This window comes from Sparus aurata, chromosome 12, assembly GCF_900880675.1.
Source record: "Sparus aurata chromosome 12, fSpaAur1.1, whole genome shotgun sequence".
In the NCBI taxonomy this organism is placed as follows: domain Eukaryota; kingdom Metazoa; phylum Chordata; class Actinopteri; order Spariformes; family Sparidae; genus Sparus; species Sparus aurata.
In genome coordinates this window covers 20475519-20501303 of record NC_044198.1, presented here as the reverse complement: position 1 = coordinate 20501303, position 25785 = coordinate 20475519, and the positions used below count along the sequence as shown (strand labels likewise).

At 43.4% G+C, this 25785-nt stretch overlaps 3 protein-coding genes across 10 annotated transcripts; 1 reads left to right on the top strand and 2 right to left on the bottom strand.

Annotated features, from left to right (window-relative positions):
• Positions 1 to 1143: 1143 nt before the first annotated feature.
• rpl28 (ribosomal protein L28) lies at positions 1144 to 3724 on the bottom strand. 2 transcript variants are annotated; one of them, XM_030435093.1, is made up of 5 exons: positions 3688 to 3724; positions 3066 to 3153; positions 1814 to 1937; positions 1418 to 1536; positions 1144 to 1282 (listed from the first exon to the last, which is right to left on the bottom strand). In XM_030435093.1, the coding sequence occupies exons 2-5, from the start codon at positions 3144 to 3146 to the stop codon at positions 1193 to 1195; spliced, it is 414 nt and encodes a 137-aa protein (XP_030290953.1). In that variant the 5' UTR covers positions 3147 to 3153; positions 3688 to 3724; the 3' UTR covers positions 1144 to 1192. The 2 variants fall into 2 exon arrangements, with proteins under 2 accessions (XP_030290953.1, XP_030290952.1); XM_030435092.1 differs by having other exon boundaries at positions 3606 to 3697.
• A 226-nt stretch (positions 3725 to 3950) lies between these two features.
• On the top strand, positions 3951 to 6518 carry LOC115592409 (uncharacterized). 2 transcript variants are annotated; one of them, XM_030435090.1, is made up of 6 exons: positions 3951 to 4412; positions 4505 to 4653; positions 4952 to 5064; positions 5284 to 5383; positions 5528 to 5649; positions 5741 to 6518. In XM_030435090.1, exons 1-6 carry the CDS (start codon positions 4395 to 4397, stop codon positions 5842 to 5844), a joined length of 606 nt encoding a protein of 201 aa, XP_030290950.1. In that variant the 5' UTR covers positions 3951 to 4394; the 3' UTR covers positions 5845 to 6518. The 2 variants fall into 2 exon arrangements, with proteins under 2 accessions (XP_030290950.1, XP_030290949.1); XM_030435089.1 differs by having other exon boundaries at positions 3953 to 4412; positions 4539 to 4653.
• A 1806-nt stretch (positions 6519 to 8324) lies between these two features.
• On the bottom strand, positions 8325 to 25521 carry sec16a (SEC16 homolog A, endoplasmic reticulum export factor). Of its 6 annotated transcripts, none has more exons than XM_030435084.1 (31): positions 25435 to 25521; positions 20453 to 23865; positions 20192 to 20343; positions 19880 to 19968; positions 19642 to 19762; positions 19241 to 19442; positions 18240 to 18411; positions 17987 to 18129; positions 17488 to 17549; positions 17175 to 17313; positions 16844 to 17086; positions 16665 to 16762; positions 16487 to 16568; positions 16262 to 16379; positions 16051 to 16162; positions 15841 to 15946; positions 15600 to 15740; positions 15370 to 15483; positions 14842 to 15043; positions 14281 to 14750; positions 14096 to 14143; positions 13279 to 13446; positions 13099 to 13188; positions 12944 to 13000; positions 12711 to 12834; positions 12424 to 12564; positions 12170 to 12252; positions 11970 to 12041; positions 11475 to 11534; positions 9872 to 9925; positions 8325 to 9521 (listed from the first exon to the last, which is right to left on the bottom strand). In XM_030435084.1, the coding sequence occupies exons 2-31, from the start codon at positions 23789 to 23791 to the stop codon at positions 9447 to 9449; spliced, it is 7077 nt and encodes a 2358-aa protein (XP_030290944.1). In that variant the 5' UTR covers positions 23792 to 23865; positions 25435 to 25521; the 3' UTR covers positions 8325 to 9446. The 6 variants fall into 6 exon arrangements, 5 of the variants coding, with proteins under 5 accessions (XP_030290944.1, XP_030290946.1, XP_030290945.1 ...); XM_030435086.1 differs by having other exon boundaries at positions 11496 to 11534; XM_030435085.1 differs by having other exon boundaries at positions 25392 to 25495.
• Positions 25522 to 25785: the final 264 nt, after the last annotated feature.

The following is a 25785-nucleotide window of genomic DNA, read 5'->3' as shown; positions in this document are numbered from 1 at the left end:
CTACATGTGTGTTTATGTGTTTGGGATTTATTTAAAAATAAATATGTATAAATGTGGATGGAGAGGAGGCAATGTCCCAGCTGGTCACTCAGATAAATCAATAGACAGACGGACAGACGGATGGATGGATGGATGGACACCCTCCTGGTGTTTAATTAGCTGCAGCTCATCTTTGTCACAGCATGAACATCCTCACTGGGACATCAGGCAGTGAAGTGAAGAGGACAGACTCCAACCAGGTCCTTAGATGCGTAATTATTTCAAAAATCTCTCATTTTTAGGAGGTACAGAAGACGCACTGCTGCAAACACAGTCCCTGAATATTCGTTTAGGTTTCAGCTACACTTTTACAGCCTCCTGCTGCTGAGATGTTTTAGCTGACGGTGCAACAAACTTCACGGGAAATAGGTCAGTAAAATGAAGTGCCCACTTACTGACCTATATGCAACCACTGCAGCCAAACTATGTACATCAGTGTGTGGAACGTCTGATCCACAGGTCTGAAAGTGCTGAGGGACAATGACTCTTCTCATGGTACTTATACCTTCTAAGGCTCATACTGAGTGGAGCATTTTACCATCTAGATTCATGTACAGCAGCTTTCTTACCTACTATCCATGAACAATTATATCCTTGGTTAATGTCCTAGAAGCTGTAGGATAAGGTTATGCAAAATACTAAAAGTAAGCAAACATCAATTCAGTATTTCACTTTTCTTTTTTAAACCCTGACTCAATCGTGCAAATAATTATTCATAATTAAATGTCATGGTTTATGAACTAATTCTAACATTAACAAGCTACCTCAATATGTTTGAAAGTTTCTTTATACTCTCAGTAAATTATTTAACTGTAACCTTGACAGATTTGAGGAAATGTTCAAGTAAATTATCCAAACTGAGGAGGCGATCACTTAAAACATGCTCCAAACTGCACCAGAGACGTAAACATTGCAGCACTAGGACATGTTTCCATGTTCCCAGGATGTGATCTAACATGTGATGGATCCATTTCATTTGTGCGAGCATTGATACTATGGGGATCGATCTATCGACCCCTATTGAGTCTAACTTCATTCATTACCAAACCAAAATCTTGCACATTAGAAACCACATATGTAATCAAGTTCAGACTCGGGACGAGATGATGTTTTTACAAACAAGAAGCTTTTATTAATGAATCATGTTTTCAGTTTATGCTGTCTTGGCAGCCCTGGTGCGCTTCTTTTTAACCACAACAGGCTTCTGGCTCTTCAGAATGGCACTGGCACGACGCAGAGCAGCCTGGGGAAACAAATTAAGATTCAATTATGTTATTGAAAAGCTGTGAAAAACAAAATTACAGACAAAAACATAAGCAACATGCAAACCGCTGTAGCATTCAGCACTCTGCTGTCTTCAGTCATAAATTACGCTCACCATGCGCAGGTCCTTTCTGTAGTTGTTCTTGCGGATGATGTGCCTCAGGCTGTTGAGGGTGGCGCGGGAGTTCTTGTTGATGGTGATCTTCTCGTAAGAGTTGGCAGGTTTGTGCTGGCCTGTGAGGCGATAAAAGATAAAAATGTAAGCAAACACTGCAAATACTCTGAAATACAGAGCTCATCTGCACTGATGAGTGAGTGCTACACGATTACAGCAATGTGTGAGTGCCAAGATAAATCCATTAGCACAATTTAATTCCTGTGTATGACCACAACCTACGAAAACAAGTTCTTCACTTGCTGCAACTGATAACCTTGGTTACTACTTTAAATGGAGGTGGGAGTGAGCGAGCACATTTGATTTAAGGATGATGAAAGATGGACAGCCTCTCACCTCTGCGCTTCTTCAGCACGACGACCACGCCCTTGCCATCAGCAGCTGGCTGCACACCTACAGTCTTCTTGTGCACCAATCCATTGAAGCGGAAAGAGTTCCTGGACTTCAGGTTGTTGGGCTCCTGTCACATTAAAACATTTAAAAATTTAGACAACCCTGCTGGACAGCTTGTGTTGATCCAACAGTGGTTCACAACCTCAAAGACAGACAGATACACATTTATCTCACTGTCAAGACCAGCGCCATCATTATATCCTGTCAACTACTGGGTGCACACTGAGCACTTGACAGTATCAGATTTTTCTAGCTATAGCATGTTAGTAAGCAAGAAAAGCTGAATTACTCTAGGAATTAAAAAAATTGTCCTAACTTATTTCACATGTCACTACCAATTTAAGTCCAAATAGAATTCTTTTCCCCACAGCTCTGATAGGATGAAACAATAGTATAATGTACACTGAGTTTGGAAATTGGTAAATAAAAGTTGGATAACGTATCGATTTGTGACAATCCATCATGCAGACGGAATCACAAGTCTGCGTTTTTCACTCACGCACAAAAAAGACGTAGAATTACATCGCAGGGAAGAGGTCTACAAAGAAAACCTCCAAGGATGAGAGACAGGCAATTGAAATAACATAAGATGTCGTCCTGAGTGATTCTGCCATGTCGTTCCCTTGTCTATGAGCTGTATATGTGTATTAATGTGTCAAACAGGTACACAAAGTGGTTAAAGATTCCAGTAAAAGGATTAATAGTTGCATTACTGGAACAAAAAAAATTTGAATTAGAGGCAATACAAGATCACAAATTGTCCAAATTGCCACATCCAGACAGGAACTGTTCCTCAGACTGATTTCAGGGAAAATCAGCCTTCAGGATAACACACTGTCATGAAGGTAATAACCAGCCTGTAGCCATTAACTAGCTATGCAAATGTAACTTATGTCAGGTCACGCTTCATTTGTGTGAATTACAGAATATCCATATTTTCCTTTGAGTTTAAATGTTTGACCAAATGAAATAAAACAGCCTGATGCTTGAATTAAGTAGATCTCGCTACAGTCACCATTAGACAAAAAGTTTATACTGGACCTTGACATGGATCTTCCAACTTTGACGACACCTACATTAGAGACTTTTCCCAACACGTTCTCACCATATTCTCAAGTGGGTAACATTTCTGCTCTCATGTTAAGTTGATACAGATCTGTAAACGTGGTCAAAGAGAGACAGGTGGTTTACTCACAGTGCTGTAGGTCTGTCCGTTCCTCTTGATGAGGAAGCTGGAGCAGTTCCTGATGACCATCCACTGCAAATGGGACGACATGATGAACCTGGACAAAAGAGGACCAAATGTTAATACAAAGCACTTACAGCTGTCAGGTAAATGTCACTTTAAGCCACTGACAGGCGTCATTATTTTGCTTTGCAGCCATTTTCTTAGCAACTCCCGTCAGCTACACATGTTCACTTAACGTTAGCTTCACAGGTTGTAGATGAGCTACCAATTCAGTGGAAGAATCTCGACCCAGTGTTCAAATACTCTTACACAACATATAGCGTGTGTTTTGCGTTTGCATTCATCTTAAAAACAGGCTGTTGTTACACACTGAATGACAGTTTGCTAACGTTAGCTCCACGGCTCGGCACAAGGGACTGAAGCCGCTCGACGAGGCCTAGCCCGGGCGACGTGTTCACAAACATATCTACACATTTCTACATAATATAGGGACAATTCATGCCACTTGGGATGTACATAGCAATCAACAAACCAATAATTGCTTACTTTTGGCGAATAAATACAAGTAAGGAGACAGAACAAATACACTTTAGTGAAGGGCTATTAGCTGCCGAAGCGACCACGTTACCTTTTAGCGGAGGAAAAGGACCGGAGAGAGCGGAAACCGCTTTACGCAACCTGTGTCACAGATCACTGCGCACTAACGGCTTCGTTTTACTAAACATTTCCCGTCAAAAAAGCATTTTAACACATTCAGGACACATACTTTTAATTCATAATATTTTACAGTAGTTGTTTTTTGCTCGAATTTATAAACTATGACACATTTTGAATGTTATTTCATGGGGTACTAGTTTTCTGCAAGACCAGCGGAGAAACACTACGTCAGCGCGCTAACTACACGACCTACGTCATTTATATGCGCCTCGTATTTACAGACAGCCGTGATAAAAAGACATCTGTTTTCAAATATCAGCTGTTTTTATTCTTAGAAACCGAATTATTAATTTAGATGATAACACAGCCACATGTGAGGGACAAGCATAGAGTAAATAAGACGACCACTGTCACTGTCGAGAAATCTTTATCTTTAGAAACATTGTTCTGGACGCATTTTGTGGATGTCGTCTCAATGTTGATTACGAAGATGTGAACTAAAAAGTTGCCAAGAGGTCAGAGTCACCTGTACAACCGTTCATTGGAGAGTGACAGTGTGGTGCAACATGGCATTTGCAAGCATTGTAATGTGAGAGTTTTAAAAAGAAATGGATGAGGAAGATCTGGAGAAGATTGGTGAGCAACTGTACAATCTGATTCACCCCAAACACAAAGATAATGCTGGAAAACTCACAGGTGAGGTGACATCCATGTTGTGCTATTTGTATATTTGAAATTTTTTCTTTCATTACAATATTGACTATCGGCATTATGTGTGGACACCACAGAACCAGAGTTCCCCAGCCTGTCTGTGCGTTTCAGGCATGTTGCTGGAGCTGCCAGGTCCTGTCCTGGGTCAGATGCTGCAGGACGAGGCCACGCTCACCGCAGCTGTGGAGAAAGCACTCAGAGCCCTGCAGCTGGCACAGGAGCCCAGGTAAATACCTGATCTGAACCATATACAGGTTGCGGGTTCACAAAAGTCCTAATTTCTGCATTAACAGAGGAATGAAGAAGGTGCAGAAGGACATATTTAATGTAACAGGGACTATAATACCAGTAAACAGTGTGAGGAAATCACCAGGTAGCGCTGCCTATGAAGGCAACCTCTGCTATTTGTATCAAAGTGGAAGCAAGCAGCATTTGTTGATTCTTAAAATTGTCACAGCATTGAATATGATTGTAGAAAACCTTTTCAAATTCTTGTATTCTCATGTGGCCGCACCACTTTGCAGCAAGGTATCATGCAAGGACGAGGATGACGCGTCGGTGTCCTCCGACTCTCTGGGTGAGCAGCTGTTTGAGCTGGTGGACGTTTACAACACAGGACACTCACAGAAAATCACAGGTATACAGTCAGTCCCGGGACTCATCAGACATCAGATATTACGCAGCAGAATACCACTTTAGGCTCGAAGCGGCTCATGGGTAATTCAGCAGAGCTCACAGAGATGCTGACGTGGCTGTGGACTCTTAGTCTTGTTATATTCTATATTCTATATGCAGATTAATTTATGGGCAACTGATCTGTAATATATTAAAACAGTTATATGCTGTTCTTTAACAGGAATGCTTCTGGAGCAGCACAAAGATGCAGTTTTAAACCTTCTCTCAGATCCAAAACTGCTGGAAGAGCAGGTGAACTTCGCCATGAAGACACTTAAAGAGTATGTGCCTATTTATCTATTTCTTTTACTTCTCAGGGTGCCTGATTGCTTTAAAGGCCACTTGCTATTTAGTCTACAAAATAAAGGATTAAAAAAAGAAAGCAAATAGCTCTGATTTATTAATGTTCTGCTGCTTCCCTTCAGGCTGAGTGTGGAGGAGACGGACGTCAGCGACTCGTCGGACGCCGACGATAAAGAGAGGCTGGGAGAGAAGATCTTCTCACTGGTGGAGGAGTTGGATCCCCTTCATGCAAATGATATCACAGGTGAGCTGACACTCTGGTTGTAGTGACATGACCTGTAAATCTTTTTTTTTTATTTTTACATAACACTATTCATATGCATCTGTTCATGTAGGTATGCTGCTGGAGATGGACCCAGCTGCTCTCAAACAGCTGCTCAGCGACCGCACAATGCTGGAGGTCGCTGTTCAGAAAGCACAATCGGCGCTGGATACGTAGAGTTGAACTCTCTCTGCTCGAACAAGAAGAGGAAAACGACATTTTACACACAGGAAAACACACTAAAAATAAATAACTTTGATGAACTCAGATAATATAAAGTGGAAAGAGCTGACATATCACTCCAGGAGATCATGATAATTCAAGTTATCTTTTACAAAACCATCTATTTCTTCTGTTTCATACTGATGGTTGAGTGAACTGTGGACTATCTGAGTTTGACTGGACCTACTGACAATAGAGGAGTTTAGCAAACCTTGCTGAAACGACCAGATGTTGTCCTTTTCTAATACGGGTACTCACTTTGCTTGGCAAATGGACTAAACATAAGTGCCATTGTCTTCATCAAAACATACTCAACCATCAGTACTGTTCCAGCTTCCACCACAAGGCATCAGAATCATTGTTGCTTGATGAAAATGTTTACAGATTGTTGGTCTACAAAAGTGTTTATCTAAACGCCAACAGTCCTGCTACGTTATGACCTTGTTATTGTGCTGTACTCGTAGTGATGTGACTGTAAGTTGGTTAAATGTCTTTGCTAACAGAAAATACAGCTGATTATACATAACCTAAGGCTTGATATATGATGTCAGTGTGTCACTCCTCCACTGGAATTATGGGATGTAATTGCAGTAAAGTTTTGTTCAGACATTCGTGGTTCCCAGAGGATACATCTGACTCTTCCTGGAATAATTACATATGAAAAAATGTTTGTCCACAAGCTGAACTGCAGTTCAACATGAACCTTTTATTGAAATAATCAACCACAAGTGTTGGCACTAGAGACTAATGTAAAAATAGGATCAAGAATCTTTTATTTGGTAACACTAACAAGAGCGGAGTGTTTTACTCAGTACTTCATCAATACCCATCGCGTGTTGACACTGTTAGCTAAGTCTTACGGTAATCAGCCCCGGGTCGCGCCTCTCATGTATTAGCTAACTTTCGAGGCACAGAGCTAACCATCTGTTTCTATAAAAAAACATTAAAAACGTTTAGGTTTTAAACACTCAACAGTTTGAAATTAATTGCTAACGAAGAAAAGATATTTTAACCATTTTCTAAAGTTGTTCTCATGCTAAAAAAAGATGGCCACCAGCATTAAAACTTGGGAAAATGATGGGAAAAAAAGTTTAAATGTTTTTTTCATGTTTGTTTTTTGAAATATTTCTTCTTCTTCTTTCAAATATTGTGGGGGTTTTATTTTGTACAGAAACAGATGCTTAGCACTGTGACCTGAATGTAACATGTAGGAAACAAATAAAGCTACACCGAGCTGTTGTTAGTTAGCTAACTAACAATTAGCTAACTGTTAGTTAAGTACTAGCTAAGTGGTAAATCCTCTATGCTACCCAGCCATGTTTCGTCTTCTACGTGAGAATATGTTCAAGTATTTTTCCCAAGTCTGCTTTATGGCAAGTCCTTGAATATCAATGTACTAGTAGTATACTTGCACTGATTGCAGTGGCCCACTTTTTAAGTTTATAAAATTATGCTTATGAGTTCACATCGAGTGTAAGATTAACTTGAGTCCACAACTAGTTTACATCTAAGTTTTATTTTGTACTGCAACTATATTTTTTAATCATATTCTTATATATATACCCATATATATACCCAGCCACATATAAAAATTCACCTCAGGATTAAGAACGTGTTCGTTTTTATAAATCAAAAATTTCAAACAAATATTGCATTGGATGCCAAATTATGAGAATATAACAATGACAACTCAAATCAACATCCCAGATCAGAAATTAAAATCAACACACACAGTATGAATATATACTTAAGGGTTAGGAACTTTCTCCATAGGACAAGAATAATTTAATTTCCTTTAGTATATCTCAATCAAGTATACTTGTCAGTACAAACTGAGTGTACTTGAGTATATTTTTGATAAGTACATAAAAAGCTAACTGAAAGCAAACACTAAGTAGTACACTAATGGCACGCTTGACTAAACATCTTTTTTGGGAGGTTATTGGAGCCAGTTTTCCATCACATCTTCATAACTAGTTATAAAAATGGCTTTTTTGTTGTATTTTAGAACTGCAGACGTTCCTCAGGCACACAAGCTCGCTATTAAGTTGAGCTTTCGAGATTTAACACTCATAATATTCCATCTAATGGTCACTTTAAAACACAATATTCTGTAATGAATGAAACCAACAGACATCGCTTTCAAAGTGCTACAGAGCGCAAAAAATAACTTTATTACTATTTTGTTTCCACCTTTTTGTATTTACCGTTTTCTATGTCAAGAATTTTACATGAGGAATTCTAAAACATGGGGGGGGGGGGGAATAAATCGCTTCTCTGAAACAAAAGGACTGGGTTTTTTCGTTTTTATCATAATCTGGTGTCTACAAAATAGTTGAATCAGAAACATCAGGGGTCGACAAATGATTGAATTAAAAAAATCATATCAGTGAATCACAATGACAGGGAAGTATTTAGAGTACAATTAGCTCTCATCACAATTTAGATAGAGTTTTATTTGTCTGCAGAAGCGGCCAATACAAATGAGAAGAATAGGAATCCACGTCATCTCGTCATCTGAATCATAAATGCATCTCTTCAAAGCTAATCTGAAAACATTAATTGCTCTCCACACACGCGCACACACACACAGACACACCTTTATGCCTACAGCTCATAAATACAATCAATCTGATATACAAATATTTGGATAGATTTAATTTTAGCGACATTTAAAATGCAGTTTTTTTAATCCCAATTCCTGCTGTTGTGAAGACCACCCCTCGTCTCAGTGATGTTGACGAACTCTCCTCAGGAGGAGAAAATCGAAGCCTAACTTGGACGAAAGACCCTGACTCATCTTTGAATTCAAGAGTTTCTGACTGGCAGAGAGGACATTTAAATAAATATCTGAAACGAGCAGTGTCCTAACGATGCAGACCTGTACGAGTCTCTTTCCTGAACATCCTTCCTTTACTGGAGGGCGACTGACGAAAAAGCAAACAACACGGCAGACAATCCACTACTGACAAGACTCATTCTCACACAAATTGCGAACTCCAGCTGACAGAAGAAGACTGAAGAGCTGCAAACGATCATACAAGTCCAACAATGTGAAATTAAAAAGGTGCCGCTTTCTTTCTTATCCATCATACATACAATCAATCAAACATGGACATTTGGACTTCACACACGACGGGAAAAACAGGACCTGGGATGATCATTTTGTTAACAGTGTTACATATGAGCAGAAGCTGGACTGTTAAGAGGATCAACTTATTGACCATACACTAAATTATGCCTTCACAAACGTACTGTTTGTGCATGAGTGCATCGACTGTCTGTTTTCTGTTTGGATGCAGGAAAAAGCCCTTCAAGAAAACTGTGCCTGTTAAAAATACACCAGTGACAGTTACGTAACCAAAGAAAAAGATGAAAGAGTGGTTAAGCTGTTGAGACAAAGGCCGACATCATGGAGACTGTGATTATGATCCTCTTAGGTGCAGGCAGAAAGAAGGGTCCTTTAGACAGAGAGCAGTATGTCCATGTGCTTCATTTACTTCAAGGTAGGATTTATCCAACAAGTCTGTTCACACAATCTCTCTGCAAAATGATGTCTACTTCAACACTGGGTACTGGCGCTGACCGCCCAAACGGCCGGGGCGGTGTCCAACTCCTGATGGTGCACTCGGCTGAAAAGAGGGCAGCAAGGATAGAGCAGTGAGAAGCCAAAAAAGGGAAGATTGTTCACATTTGGTATGAACACGTTGACAGCTTAACGTTGGTCAGTTCACACCTGGCATTAACAAGAGTGACTACTTGTGATTGGATCTCACATGTACATCACTGGAACAAACTGAAAACAGGTTTTTTACTAAAAGAAAAACATCTGAATTTGTAATGTTGGCCGAATTAATTAGTCCCAAAATAAAAAAAAATGTAAGAAGCAATATTAGACATGGACACGCTGTACAAGGCATTTTTTACAAGGGAAAAAAAATTAATAATAATGTTTGTGCATTTAAAGCATAGTGAACCGCACCTGTGCAAACTGTGCAGGGTTATAAAAGGTGACGCCTCCAGCGGGTGCTGCTCCCTGGAGGGCAAAGGACAAAAAGAGAGTTACAACAGTGTTTATATTATTATTATCCCATTTTTTCTAGGGGCAGAGACGGAGAGGTAGATGTAGTCCTGATGCCACACAGTGTTTCAACAACAATATACAGCAAAAGCCAAGGAAAAGTCATGGCAAAGAGGACTTGGATCCACAGTGAGGCAGCATTACAAATCACTGTGTCACATATGTTAGTAATCATGCAAGCTCTATGATGGGTTATTGAAGCTTCGTGCTCCCAACAAGCAAGGGAGTCGTCCTGCAACCGTCTCCAGCATACTTGACTCTGGTCAATGGCTCAAAGTTACCCAACGACTTTGAAGTAGATGGTTCAGGTCCTGGTTGACTACAGCCACGTTAGCACCTCTGTGAGGCTTCATCCTCTGGGAACAATGATCATCTGTACAGAAGTTCAGGGGCCTCATTTAGAGAATTGACTCACGATCTTACGATTTTAGCTTTGTTTGTTAACCCACTATTTAGTCCATTATACAGGTTGTCTGGCTTCAATCACCTCTACCATTGCTGTGATCTCATCTTCCAAAAAAAAACGCACTTCCTCTTTCGGTACATGGCTATTCCTAACTTAAAACTAATTGTGCTGGCTCTATAAGAGAGGAAATCACAAGGCAGGTGCTTGAATGTAAGTCGATTTACATTTATACATCACCAGAGCTCAAGTTACAAAAGGGATTCTTAGAAAGGTCTTAATGAATTTCCACAGCAACAGAAATTATCTTAAGACTCATTTTAAGAGCGCTTATATAAATGAGGCCTTTGGGTTATCTTCAACATGTTGCTCTGGACCAAAGAGGTTGAATGACTGACTGACACTGCCATTCAGAGTGACATCGCTAGCGTGGCTAAAAATAAGGATATACAACAGCTGTGTTTCCATCTAATTGCTAACACCAAATTAGGTGAGTTCCAATCAACTGGTTAGGAATGGAAAAAGAACTAGGCGGCACAAAACATAGTGTCGTCAGAAGATTGCAGTATAGCCTACAACAAAAGCAATTGTTTGCCATCTGCCGATAAACCTCAAAGAATGGAAAACAACAAGGGTCTGTTAAATTACGCCAGATGTTTCCCTGCCACATCACACCCTATTCAAATAAATGGATCGTTATCAGGCCTCAGCAGAGCTCGTCGAGGAGCAAATCATTTGAATCGGGCGTGTTTAGGGGATGGAAACATCCAAAACATGCAGGGCAGGGGTCCCAGAGATCCACGATTAAAAAGGACTGCGCTACTTTGAAGTGCTGATGGAAACAAGGCTATTGTAGTTACTATAACTCTGATAAGTCTTTATCTGTTCTGAACAACCAAACCTGGCAATTGGTCAACAAATTGAAAGTAAAGTTAGTAATGCTGGAGACGGCAGGCAGGAGAGCAGGCAGACCTTCTTGGCCGGATGGGCGGTGAAGCTTCAGGTGCAAACGGTGAAGCGTGCTACTAGTGGTGATGTGGTGAGCTTGGTGGGTGGCGGGCATGGGTGAGAGTGGACCATTTGAGGCCCAGCCAGAGGTACCTGGTTTAAATGCTGACTCACTTCACGTGATAAAGAACTCATTGAGCTAGAACGTGAGAGCTGAAGACAGCAAGAGGGAAATAAAAAGAGTAGACAACAAAAAACACAAACCACAAACCCAGATTAATAATCTCCCATGCACTGGATTAGATCCGTCTCCACTATAAACCCGCACAGAATGAAAATAAATAAATCAGCGTTAGAAAATTATGATTCTGGAGAAAACAGACATGGAGAGGTTTAGATTATAACAGCAAATGGAACAGATTTTACATTTTATCAAGGCTGCGCATTTAGCATGATAATGGGCCAAGATTTTAAGTTGACATGCATGCATTCTCATGTTCTGTCACACACCCTCTACCACTAACTTATATTGGTACAAATGAGCAAACTGCACGCACTGGCTGTTAGTGCTCGAGCATTATGATTCAGTGGTGGCATGATGGTACTATGGTAGCTACAGGAGCAGCTGACTGGAACAGTTTGTCTTACCTCTCCGGACTGTGAGCCATCAGGCACAGGAGGACCTTCGGGGGCAGGTGGTAATAATGTCGGGTTGAACATCTAAACAGAAAAAACAAAATAACATATGCGCTGATATCAACAGATCTGATATAAGTCGATATTGGCTGATTATCTCGGTTATGAATACATTTTAAAATTAGACCAACAATGCTTAGACAGAAACATACCTGTGGATTGGCGCTGGTGTTTGGTGAATTCTGTTCCACATTTCCTCCTTCACTGCCCTCCAGAGGTTGTTGATCGTCAGGAGCTGCACCAGAGATACAGACAAATATTTCACTACTTTAGTGCTTATTATTGTAAAGTAGCTCCTCCTTCCAAAATCGAACAAAAAAACCCTGCAACCGTACTGTTATACATATAAACTAAGCCATCTTATTTTAAAATAAATTGATGGAATTTATTTTCACACAACACTCACCTGAACTAGGCACAAATAGGTTTGCAGGCATGGGCATTGGTGCCAAAGGAGCGAAGATGTCTGCAGGTGCGGGAGCCAATCCGCCCGGTTTAGCTGTCCTACTGTTCGGGTTCAGAACGTCCACATATCGGCTCCTCGTGCCTGAGAGGAAAGAAACACATCTGAGTGGCAAGAAGCAGAGCAAACAGGTGTGAAAGCTGACTGACTAACACGTTAAACAGTTATATGTCGTGTCTCCTTGATGACTTTTTTTGTTTGTGAAGCCAAAAGCCAAACCGTCATCTCACCTGCCTTCCTGGAGTACACATTGACACCGGGAGGACCACCACTTGGGGGTCCAGCGTGCCCTCCAGGGCCCGGCATGTGGGGCATTGTGGGGAAGCATGAGGGAGGCGGAGGAGGGGGCTTACTCTGACAGATCATAAAAAGAAGCTTCACGTCAGAACTGGTTCATCTATAAATCTTTCAGCTGCTCCATTTAAACAAGAAAAGCCGGAAAAGAACATTTCACGCTACTGACCTCCTCTTCAGGCTCGTTCAAGTCGACCCATTTCTGCTTCTGCTCATCCCACACAATCTGGCAATAAAGAACATAGCGCTCTTGTCAATATTGACCATTTTCAATACATAAGTACATAAACAAAACCCATAACTATATAACCAGCAAGAACTTACAGATTTGTTTTTGTCATCTGGCAAGTGAGCCTCATTCTTCCCCTTCCAGAGCCAGCTTTTTAGCCAGCCGCCACCACCACCACCACCACCCTGTGTGAAAGATGGGATATTGCGTTGACCACTGGTGAACACAGCAGGAGCACCAACTGAACATCTTCAAGCTAATGTGTGGGTATGAACCTTTTTCGGGGAGTCTTTCTTCACTTTCTTGGCCTCCTCTTTGCGGGGCTGTTCAGGAATTGAAGGGGGAGGTGGCGACGCTTGCTTCACAGCCGAGTTACTCCGCTCTCTTCCACCAGAGTGAGTGGACGATTCAGAGGTGGTGCGCGAGCGACGTCCTGGACCCATCTGTAACCCAGAAAATACTGGTCAGAATAAGAAACACGTGCACTCACAATTCGAATGAGCCTCGTGCAGAAAGAGCTTGTTCTTGGGGTGCCTTCACATGGAGAGGCTTCCCGTGTTCCTCTTTTCTTCGACTGCATACAGAAATATGAATGAATGAATGAATTCTTAAAGGATGAATGAAGAATGAAAATGAAATCTATTATCTATTCACCCTGATGAGGGAAGAAAGTCAAGTGAAATATTGCTTGAATACTGGGTATGTGAGCTCGACCGAGTGCCAAAGGTGTAAATAATCAGTTTGGGATCTCAGGGATTCTGAGACTTGGATACACTGAACAATCAGGTTTTTATTTTTTTTAAACAAGTCCCCATCTGCTTCAACTGTTTAAGAGAATGCGACAGTGCTGTTTTGCTATGAAGCTCTAGAAATGTATTATAAACTACAAAACCTCATTTGCCTTTCCATCAGCATGAGGATGAGTAGATAACAACATTTTCACTGTAAGGCGAAATGATCTTTTAAACCAATGTATCCTTTAAATTTAATGTAAAATTAGCTGTGCAGCTTTAGATATTTTCTTTTCCAGGCACCAGCCCTTAACAGAAGAACCCTCAGGCATAAATGATGACACTTTCCACACACACGCACCATATGCATTGAAGATTGTGAAGTAGTCCTCGACCTCCTCCCAGGACCCTGCAGCAACAGAAAAAGCAAAGTAGCATTTTCCATCAAGTTTGCACACAGGAAAGTACGTACAGAGCATAGTAATGTTGCTTATACAGAGATGGCTAAAGTATATTTCTTTATTATTCAAATAGCCAGATACTGACCATCTGAGCCATCTGGTCATAGAAGTCCGTCTGTGGTGTGAAGGAGTTTCTGGGTGGGGACATCGATATTGGTTGAGTCATGTGCATCTCTGGTGGGACCTGGGACAGGTGCTCTATGTGCGGCATATGCCCGGGAGAAGGAGGCATGTGCTGAGGCATCTGGGGTGGTGGGTGATTCATTGGAATCATCTGTACAGGTGAATGGGGCATCTGAGGGGGCATGTGTGGCGACATTTGACCCGCTTGAAGAGGTGGCGGGCATGGCTGCTGATGGGCTCCTGGGTACATTTCTGTTTGCTCAGGTTGAGGCTGGAATGGAGGAGGGGCGAAGCCAGGATCCTGTGGAGGGTAGCCTGAGACAGGGAACTGACCTGGTTGTCCAGTAGGGGGTACTGGGTAGAATTGGGGCACATCATTGGAGGGTAAAGGCTGAGGAGGGGCCATGGCATCTTGGAGGATGGAGGGGGGAGCTGAGAGAATGGAGAAGAGATGAGGTCTGATGCAGTTGGAAAAACAAGATCACAAGAGCACTATTTTAGAAACACTAATAGATTTACACACCTGGAGGCATCAGCTGCACGGCCTGTGGTGGAGCCCCTGGCAGTAATGAGCTCATTAGTGGGTTGTCAGGTGTGGGGCCATCCAGCTCCACATGCATGTTGGGAGGTTCAGTTGGACTCAGCTGGTCCAAATCCGAGCTGGGGCTGCCGCAGTCGTACTGTGTAGGAGATGTTCTGTCTTCTCTGTATTTAATCACTCCCGTCTAAATACAGACAAGCAACTTTAGTTCATAAGACAATGGATTATTCAAGTTAAAGTCACTGGTTGTAATATTTAATTTTTATTATTATTAAACGAAGGCCAAAGGGCAAAAATCTACCCCCCCAAAAAAGTACCAGTACAGGATTTTGCAAAGTCCCATGATTTTTGACATGAAGTGAGACAGCCTTGGTGAGTTTATTTCAGATGACCCTATCAATAAAGTCTGAATTAAAAAAAAAATTCTTACTTTGAATATCATTTGTGTAATTAAAAATTAGCACACAACAACACACAACTACAAACACTTCTCCTCCTCCTCCTCCTCACCCTGATCTGCCCATCCAGCTGCCTGAGCTGCAACAGCCATTCAGGCTCATTGAACAACTCCTGCTCTGGTTTCTCCTTCAGTTGTGGATCAAAGAATCGCAGCTTTTCAGAAATCTGTCGACAAAAATCACCACATCACATCCGTCAGAACACTAAAACTTGTCTACATCTGTACGTTTCTGAATGCAGGAGGTAAATAAGTAAAGATGAGACAGAGAGCGGGCACATACCTGGATGATTTGGCTTATGAAAACAGGAGAGTAGTAGGCAGGCTGTATGAGGACAGTCCTAGAGATGACTTCACAGTAGTGGAAAGCCTGAGCACTCAGGCCTGCTTCAGCCAAGCGGCATGCATAGATCAACTTGAACACCTAGTAAGAGACAATAAAGAGAAGAGAACAGTGTTATTCCTCAGTAGTAATTACACAAAGTCAAAAAACGTATTTCTCTGTTAATACAAAAAAAATCTACCTGGAAATTGGGAAGTGAGTACGGCTGGGAGCCCAGAGACTGAGCATACTCGTACGCCTCAGTCCTCTGAATGGCTTCATTGGTTGCAAAGTGATAAAAGGGCAAACTGAAGCGAGGAGAGAAGACACAGTTAGAGGTGTGGCCTGTTCTTGTACTCTTGTCTTAAAAGGTCCTTTGGTCTCAGTGTGCATGCTGGCCTCTGTCTCTCACCTGTGGTTGGAGCCAATCAAAACCATCTTGGTGCTCTTCTTGGTATAAACTCCCAGACCAACTTGGGCCATCAGGTAGCAGAAGTGCGCAGCGTCAATCAGCCCCTTGGAAGCTGCACCGGCACAAAATGAGACAGACAGACAGAATGTGAGACAACGTGTTTGTTGCTGTGAAGAATAAAAACCTTTTGTAGTTTCAGCCTCAATCCTACCGAGAGTGTCACCCATGGTGGTGATGGTGCGAGTGTCCAGGTCCAGGGTGTGTGTGAGGTTAGACAGCACCATGGCCAGGTGAGGACGCCAGTCACCCCACTTCTCCTCTCCACAGCACTATGTGGAAAAAAAATTGACAAAGTGGAAAAAAAACTGTCAATGTATCTTCTTCAGATTAATTGTGAAAAAAGCAAGGTTTTATAAAGAAAGAAAGCAATGGTTACAGTGGCTGACGCGGGCATCCTCCCTGACATCAGCTGGTACACTGTCTGTAGAGGGTCATTGATGGGCAAACTGTTGGCAAACCTAAAGAACACAGACAGAAGAATTTCATATTACATCGATAAATCAACTATCACAGAAAAAAGGGGCAACCCAATTTTATTTTTTTTTTTACTTTACCTTGTCATGACCCGTGCATGTGTCCTATTGTCCATCTTACTGGCCAACAACAGGGCGTGGCCCCAAAGTCCTCCTTTCATGGCTGCTTCTAGTGCATCCTATCAAACAGGGACTCATATCAGACTTCATGACATACTTATTAAATGACTGAAATACAGTTAAAGAGGGGTTTTCTTTACCTTCTTGCGGCCAAACAGCAGCAGCTCCCTGAAGCGTTCTGTCTCTTTTCCGACGTTCTCTGGGACAGTCATGAAGGTGTCAGATAGGAGGGACAGCGGTCCAGCCCCCGGCTCTTCCTCAGCTCGTGCCAGCGGTTCATTGTTAAAATCGATCAAGTTGGCTTCGTTAGGGCTTTTGCCTGGCAGCCAGACAGAGCGGTGCTCCTTCAGCAAGAGGTCAGCGATGTCCGTGCCGACAACAGTCTTAAGAAACAATAGTAGAAAGTTGATTCAGGCAAACATACATCACAACCCTGCTTTGAGATATCTCCAGTCATGTCTGCAGACTTACCCCGTTCTGTCTACAGAGGAGCATAATGAAGTCCCAGAGGAGGCGGGCAGAGTCCCTGTCAAGGAGGTTGTTGTCACGCGAACACTCCAGGGCTTTGTTCTGGGAGAACTTTATCACGTCCACCTTATGGGTCTCCTCCCTGTAGTGAGAAGTTAGCAGTACTTACTATACATATTAATATCAAGACACCTCAAATGGATAAAAATGTTGTTGTTTTTATGCATTTATACATTACGATATTATTTAAGTAGTTTGACTCCCGTTAGTAACTCAAAGCTATTTTTGATGGATAAAAAGGTCAAAATACACTTACTTAACAAGAGGTCCAGGGAAGGCTCGTAGTTCTGTCTGATCCGGGGTGTCCTGCAGCATCGTCTGCACAAACAGGCATGGTTCAAAACACTTCTCTATACAGAGTTAACACTTTGTAACTGCAGAATTGTTTGACTTTATTCCATCGAGGGAATGGTTTTAGATCATGGACACTTTTATACCTTTGCTGCCTTTTATGGGAAATATCATTTGTTGAGCAACATCAGCGTGTCAAATTACTGTGTAGATGTAACCCAGAAAAAAATAACATCATCTTTCAATACCCAGGAATCAGAAACATCTCTAAAGGGTAAATAGTTTAGGGTGACCACATTCTGTACTGTTTTCCACTGTGACAACCTTTGATATCAAAATAGTACAATAGCAACATTAACACTCTGTGCTTAAATCCTTTCATGCTGCTGCCAGCTCTTCATGAAACGCAATGGAATAAAAGTTCAGACGGTAAAGTGTTGAAATACAGTCAGTTAAAGAATTACCTCCATGCTGTGGATATCAACGAGTGCAGGCTGTCCAGCTGAGGGGAGATTGGGCAGAACTTGGACTAGATGACCACCAGGTCCAAAGCGGGCACAGCGGTGGGGTATGCTGAACTTCTCTGGGGTTGCAGGACGAGGAGGAGCTAGAGGGAAAAAATTATTTAGACAACAACAGAAGCCAATGTATAATGTCCGAAATCTACTGGTCTAAATTCAATTGAAGATTTAAGTTCAAACTAAGCATGTGACTTACGTTGCTCCGGGGCGATCCAGGTGCTTTCTGTGGGATAGGGGTACTGGCTGTAGTTGTGGGAAGCATCAGCTGGGTTTGGGTACTGTCCGTAGGAGTAATCAACAGCCAAAGTGGATGATGTGTTATCATAGACTGCTGACACCAAGTCAGGCTGACTTCTGTATACCTGGCTCTGCAGGGTGGGAAGACAAACAGAGATAATTATATAATAGGCAAAACAAATAGAACAAAACTGTAAAAATGTGCTTTCTTCCCAAGAGATAGAAGAGATCAACACTCTCGAACCCCAAGAAAACACAACAACAGCTTGCAGATAGAGCCAAAAAAAAAAAAAAAAAAACAATACAAAAATTGCTACACGTGGCAACATGTTGCCCTACTTTCAGTATCAACCACTGAAAATCTGAAAAGGCTAATTTCAAAACCATATTTGTCAGAGTGCTGACATTTTTCCATTTAAATCTGTTAAAGTGAGTTCCATAGTGCAAACAATGTTGTCTTTATCTTTTTCTGAGAAATCCTCAGCCCACCCATTACGGCATGTAAGGGCACTGGGACAGCTCCAACAAGAACAGCACTGTGCAAAAGAGAAACCACACTATGCTTTAGTGAAAGTAAACCCTGTTAAAAGAAAAGGCAACATAGAGTTGCAGGAAGTATTTCGATGCATCAGTATTGAAACACAGAGAAAACATTTAGGAAGTCAGCATAACCCTGGGATTATAGTTAAAACAGATTCAGGACCTGAGATGCAGCATCACCTGGCAAAAAAACATCATCATCATCAACAAGTACCTGTATTTGCGATTCCAAGACAACAGTTTGTGTCTTAATTTATTTACCTTTATTAATGTTGTGCTAAAACAGGTGGCACATCATCTCTTTTGACTCACAGCAGTTTGGAGTGCGGCATCTAAATTATGTGTGCTTGTGGCCAAGCCTTGGTGGTTAAACCACGGGTAAGAAAAACCCGTACAAACGAGAAAAATCGGCACATTTACCTGCTGCGACCGTGAGCTGAAGCTGCTTCGTCGGCTGTGGTGGCTGTGAGAGCTGTGCACACTATGTGCCGACTGCTCGCTGTGGACGCTGCGTCGGTCAAAGTCATCGCCAGCAAACATTTCTCCGCGACGGCGGTAATCATCATCGAAACTGGCATCATAACCGGGATAGTACCGCCACTGATCATCATAGCCTTCTTTCCTGTGAGTAGGTGTACAATGTTTGATCATCAAACACATCTAAATCAACAGATACTATACACTGTAAAGTCCAACAAAAAAGATCAAAGATCAACACTTTCTCGCATAGCTACATCTATTACCAAATGTGCATCAGTGTCACAGCAACAATTTAATTCACATGTGCAATTTATGAGTGTGCAATTGCTCTCTCTGCTTACCTCTGAGGATAAGCGTACTGATTATAGTAGCCGTCTCTGCCTCTGTAGCGGTCATCGTTAGACCAGTAAGCCTGATCATAGTAGCCTCTGTATCGCGGGTCATACTGTCCATAATTGTATCCTTCCACAAAAAATACAGAAAGGAAGATTTATACAATAATATATAATGTATAAACACAGGAAGATCGAAGTGTTTTGTGAACCAATTCATTCATAACAATAGATCAGTGGCTCATACCTGCGTAATCATAGTGCTTGGCGTAATCTGCATAATATTCACTATAGGCACTTTGGTTTGCTCTGTGGAAATCTTCAGGATAGCCTTGCCTACGGAGAAAGTAAACAAAAGGTGAGTTCAAGTACAAGAACCATCTATACATACTTTTCTTCTTATTATTATTATTATCATGCCAAAACTCATCGTGTAGGATTCCTTACCAAGTTCTCAATAGTCTCATGACTTAAACACTCAAAAACTGCTTAAACAAGAGTTAACATAAAGTACAGTGGAACAAATGATGGCGTAAGACTGCACAACAGTTTGACTGACCTTGATGAGGGCCTGTCAGAGTACTGACTGGTCCTGGAGCTGGGTCTCTCTGGCTGAGGCTCTCTGTATGAGTAGTTTGGATCACGATACGCTGGGGTCTGTCCCTCATATCTGCCATACCAAGGGTCTGCTCTGCTCCTATATGCACCATCCTGAAAAAAAAAAACAATGAATAAGGGATTTTCTGTTGTTGAGTACATTTTTGATCAAAAAAACAACAACACATAAATACAGCCAGAAAAAATAAGTCCTTCCACGTACTTGATAATATTGCTGTGCTCGGGGATCCCCAGGTGGAGGTGGGTACTGGCCAGGAGGATATGGTGCTCTGCTATCAGGGTATTCTCCATAATTACCATAATAGCCACCATACATCTGCCCTGGCCCTGGAGGAGGGGGCCCATAGCCCTGCTGGCTGCCTGCAGAGGAAGGTGGTCGAGGTGGGTCTGCAGGAGCTGGCTGGGAAGCTCCTGGAGGAACTGGTCCTCGTGGCCCTGGAGGATACCCAGCAGCAGGAGCAGCAGGCCCCTGCACAGCGGTTGGATACTGGCTATGGGGAGGCTGTGCTCCACTAACAGGAACAGGAGGAGCAACATTTTGTCCCTGCGGCGCAGCCTGAGCATCTGATGTCTTAGGTGGTTCAGCTAGTGGTGGCTGGGTGTTTGCAGCTGCTTGGGGGGGTGTTGGTTGAACCTGTGGGGTAGATGAAGAGGCTGGGGTCTGGGCAGGGGTATTCCCTTGCACTCTTAAACCCTGCTGAGCATCTTTGGTGACCTGTAGGTAAAATCCATTACTAGACTGTGGAGACTCATGTAGAGAAGAAGGATGGCCAGATGCTTGGCTTTGGGATTGTGATTGGTGCATAGAAAAATCAAGCAGTTCATAATTTGACGGCTGATTATGATTAGAGACAGGAGCAGTCACAAGAGAAGCCTGTGGATTAACTTGGACAGATTGGCTGTCCCCACTCAATGATTGGCCCCTTGAAAGCAGGGGGACTGGCTGCAACTGTGGCGGAGCTATGACATCCGATGGTGCCGGTTCTGCATTGTCTCGGGTCAGATTGAGTGGACCCTGGTGAGTGCTTGAAGAACCAAAGCTCACTGGTCCAGGGGCAAACAGTGGATTCTGATTAGAGGTCACTAAAGGTGGTTGAGAAGCATTGGCACCCTGCCCCTGTGAAAGTGATCGCACAGGTGGGGTTGATTCCCTAAGGCTAGCAGGTTGAGCAGGGTTACTGGGGGGAATCACACTGTAATTGGACACAGGTGGCGCAATCAAAACAGGCTGATGGAGCGAGTCGGCCACGAGGAGAGAAGCATAGCCAAGGTTGCCATGAGAGTCGGTTGGCTCTGCCTCACTCACCTTTGGCGGGTTTTCGAGGTTCTCCAAGTGCTGCTGTGAAGTTTGCTGGATTCTCTGGGAGGGCTGCAGGTCCAGTGGGCCATCCTCGGGTGGCTGGATTACATCAGCACTGGGCTCTCGTAAAGGGGCAAGAACTGTCGGGGCAGCAGGGGCTAGGAGGATGCTAGCGTTCAAGCTAGCAGTATCATTCTGAGCCCAGAGAGTAGTAGCGGGGCTCTCACAAGGCCGACTGGCCCCAAAAGCACGGGATGAAGGTCGAGAAGGAACCACAGGGTGTGTAAGATGTGGCACACCACCTCCGGCCCCAGCAGGTAGAGGGTGCCCTGGGCCATAAATGTTTTCCATATTATCTGGTGGCTGCTCTAGGTTGCCAGGTGTAGAATCTGCACCCCCTTCTGCTACCATTTTAGCCCTGTCTACTTCAGGAGGACGCACCCCAACCCCATGTGAGCGCACGGGTTCAAAAGAGCTGTTAGCACTGGCTTGAAAGATACCAGTTGGTTTGGGAGGGCTGGGTGTGGGAGGCCACATCTGCTCCAGTGGGCTCTGTTGCGCACCCATATCTCCAGCTGGTGAAGTGTCAATCTGCTCAAAGTAGCCTCCAGCAGCAGGAGACAGGCTGGCTTCATCAGTAAGACGTGGACTTTCCTGCTGAATAAAGGTACCTACAACTCCCTGATGTCGACGACTGCTAGTTCCACTTCCATGGCTCATGTTGCTATAGTTGGAAGACACACTTGCAGATCTCATTGGTCTTGGAATAGAATCTGGAGTCTCCAGATTAGGCCCAGTTTCAAACTGGTCTACTACATGGGCTGCAGGTGCAGCAGCAGGGCTGCCATGGGTTTCACTGGGTAATACTTCCTGGTTTGGGACACACTCCAAATTCTCCACATGGTCATACTGGGTATCTGGGGGCTTCTGGGTAGTTCCCTGTGATGCATGACTGCCATCATTCATGTACGGTACATGTGAATGATCTTGCAGAGGCGGACTTCTGTAATCCAAAGGTACATCAGCATGGCCACTGTGGGCTTGTGGGTTACTGTGATGGTGAGAGGGTGCAGGAGTACCATTGACTGCCTTATTTCTCTCTCCAGCTAGAGTTTCTTCATTTTCTACATCATTGTCTTTGAAGAACATTGAGAGTGTACCAGACTCCTGGGAGTATGGGACTGAGACTGGGACTGGGGCAGGAGCAGAGGCAGAGCTAGGCCCAGTGTAAGGCGCATGTTGAGATCCAGCAGAGTCAGGCCGAGGCTGAGGATGGCTAGTCCCCATTTGGTGGTAGCCTGAGTCCTGTGGAGGTTGGTTGAACCATGAGTCCTGGGGCGCAGAGCTCTGACTGAAGTAGCTCTGAGTTTGTAAGTGGGAATTATGATGCTGGGGTGCATTCGGGTCAGGCCAATGAGAACTAGGTGGCCTTGCAGGGTTCTGGAGAGGAAGCGGAGCCTGGATGGGGGGATGTCCAGGTTGTGTTGGAGGGGTGGGGGTGTTATGATGGGGTGATGGGGTGTGGGAGGGGTACATCTGGGTCGGTGGAGGTAAATTAAAAGGCTGTGGTGGAGGGTCACTAGTAGGCTGAAAATAATTCTGAACTGATGGAGGACGACTTCCATGATCAGGGGCCCACTGGGAAGAGGAGGTGGTGGGAGGCACAGGCTGGAAGGGCACAGGCTGAGGAGGAATCTGTCCTTGAAATTCTGGGTTAAAAGGTGACTGAAATGGTACTGGGGCTGAGGCCCCAAGTGGCGGGTCTGTGGCCAGGGATGGTGTCTGTTCTCGTGAATTAAAATAGCCCTGTTCACTATGTGAGGAGGACGCATATCCTGCAGGACCGGGTGCCTGGAAAACACTAGGAGATGATGTATTGTGTGGGTTGAACAGGGTCACCCCTGGCAAAGATGATGTTGGGGGGCCAGGGGGAGCAGCTGGCACATCCTCCAGTGTATGTGGTTGCGGAGGCAGCCCTGAGCCAGCTTGAGCGTACATGGTGTTAGGTGGGGCTTGCATTGGTGGAGGGTTGCTGTTGGGTATCGTTGGAAGACCACCTGCCGCCATAGGGGGAGGAGCTCTAACAAAAGCAAACGGATCTGTCATGGGTTGAGTAGCAGGCGGCATCGTGGCAGTAGCTGCTGCTGTATGCTTGAGAGGCCTGGTCCTGCGGAACATGTTGGGCCCAGAGGGAGGAGGGCCAGAGGCTCCTGGAGGTCCAGTCCGAGGAGGGGGCTGCATGGCTGCAGAGCTAACAGGTCCGAGGACCAGGTCACTCTAGTAGATGTCACTGAAGAGACTGAAGTCAGGCAACGCTGGGTAGAGAAAAAGGGAAAGAGGGAGTGGTTAACAAGAAGCTACACATGCCTCTGATGGAGTTAACCACACCTTTATTTGTGTACTAGTTTCAGATCCTATTTAAACAATGGTACAACGTGGCGATTTCTACATCACCTCGAAGATGTTATGTCAAATAAATGCATACAGTACTATAATGAGTAGAACGCAACTGACTAATTGTAATGAATGACCACTTTAATTAAATCACACAATCGGAATCAAATTGCTTGACTTTACAAGCTTAGTGTTTTATCTTATCTAAACAACTGAAAGGGAACATGATCATAAAACAGATGCAAACACTATTCCTTTTTTTGTAAAAACTGTGAAATCAGGCTCTTAAGATAGTATCACTGTAAAAGGTGCAGTAGAGGAAAATCAGAACAATCTGAATCGCTTCATTTATAAAACGCCATGTGCTCCTGGATGGCAGAAAGCCTTTTTCCATGAAGTGATTTTAAATCAGATGGCTTCAAGAAATTATTGACAGGACAGCAAAGTGCTACAGCCAATCTGCTACAAAGAAGAAGACTGATATGATGACTTATCTTTCTAAACAGGAACTTGCTCATTTAGCTGTTAATGATGAAACGGCAAAACAGTCATTTTGCTAACTACTGCGTTAGTGCTGCTTTTGTTCGAAATTTTAATTATTGATGAGGCACTTTAACAGAGATCCTACAAATACATAACATAGGCTTGTCAGACGAAGGCAGATGATATTATTCTACCTGTCAGCGGGAAGTTCCGGGGGGCTAACATGGACTGACATTGAGTATTTTAACAGGTAAGAAAGGGAGATCAACAACAGAAAGAGCTAGAAGGTAAACAGCATTGGCCAGATGAGCGCTAATAACGTGATCCCGGATCTTTCAAGGATGGTAAACTCACCAGGAACCTTGGCATGCTAGCTAACGTTAGCACCGAGCAAACTTGCCGACAGTCAACATGATCCAAAACTTACAAACTTAGCTATGATATCCAGATATAAGCCATCGACTTCTGATCTTTATCCCACACTTGCTGAGCTGGACTCGGTACCTCACCCCTCCTGGTCTGACACGACACCAGGTTAACGTTACACATTAAGCTGCCTGCGAGGAAAGGTCCAGAGTGCTTGGCTCAACAGCTAACGGTAACGCTACATTGCTCTACATGTCCTCAACGCCATACCCAGCAAAACACTGATACCTACAGTCGCCTGATTTAGCCCGGAGCCAGGGCTTTTAAAGAGTCCGAAAACGATTATATATAATCTTTTATACATATTCAACACTGACAGAGACACACCGAGCAGTTACAGGTCGCCGGACACTCGATGAGCATAATTTAACAGGTTCACTGCCTGGTCAGCTAGCATTAGCTTCGGTGCTTAGTTAGCCTTGCTAGCCGACTAGCCGACTAGCTAACTAAAGGGGTAACAGTTTCATGGCTGCCCTAGTGATCAAGGCAAAGCGTTCAGAGCAAAACATTGTTAACGACGGTACATATTCACTCTTACCCGATGTCGGAAATGTGTACAGAATATTAAAAAAAATTCTTACAAATGTGCAGGACAGTGAGTCTGACACTCAGCCACCATCTTCAATGAACACATCCTACTAGGCTACGTGTACATGCAGCGTCACGGGCCAAACAACGGCTGCGTCATCACTGGGCGGCGCTTGTTGACGGTCAATCCCGATCATTTACTTGGATCCGTTTCATTGAATCGATCGGTGAACCTGCCCTGTTATGTAATGTTTATTATCCAGTAAAGCAAATGATTATGTCACAGTGAGGGAAACCGCCAGGATCTGAATTTTAATAAACACTTTAGCAAAGTAGGATTGTAAATCTGGTGACAGCAGGTGTTCACACTCAGGTGTGGGCGGGGCCAGAGCCAGGGTTTTAGA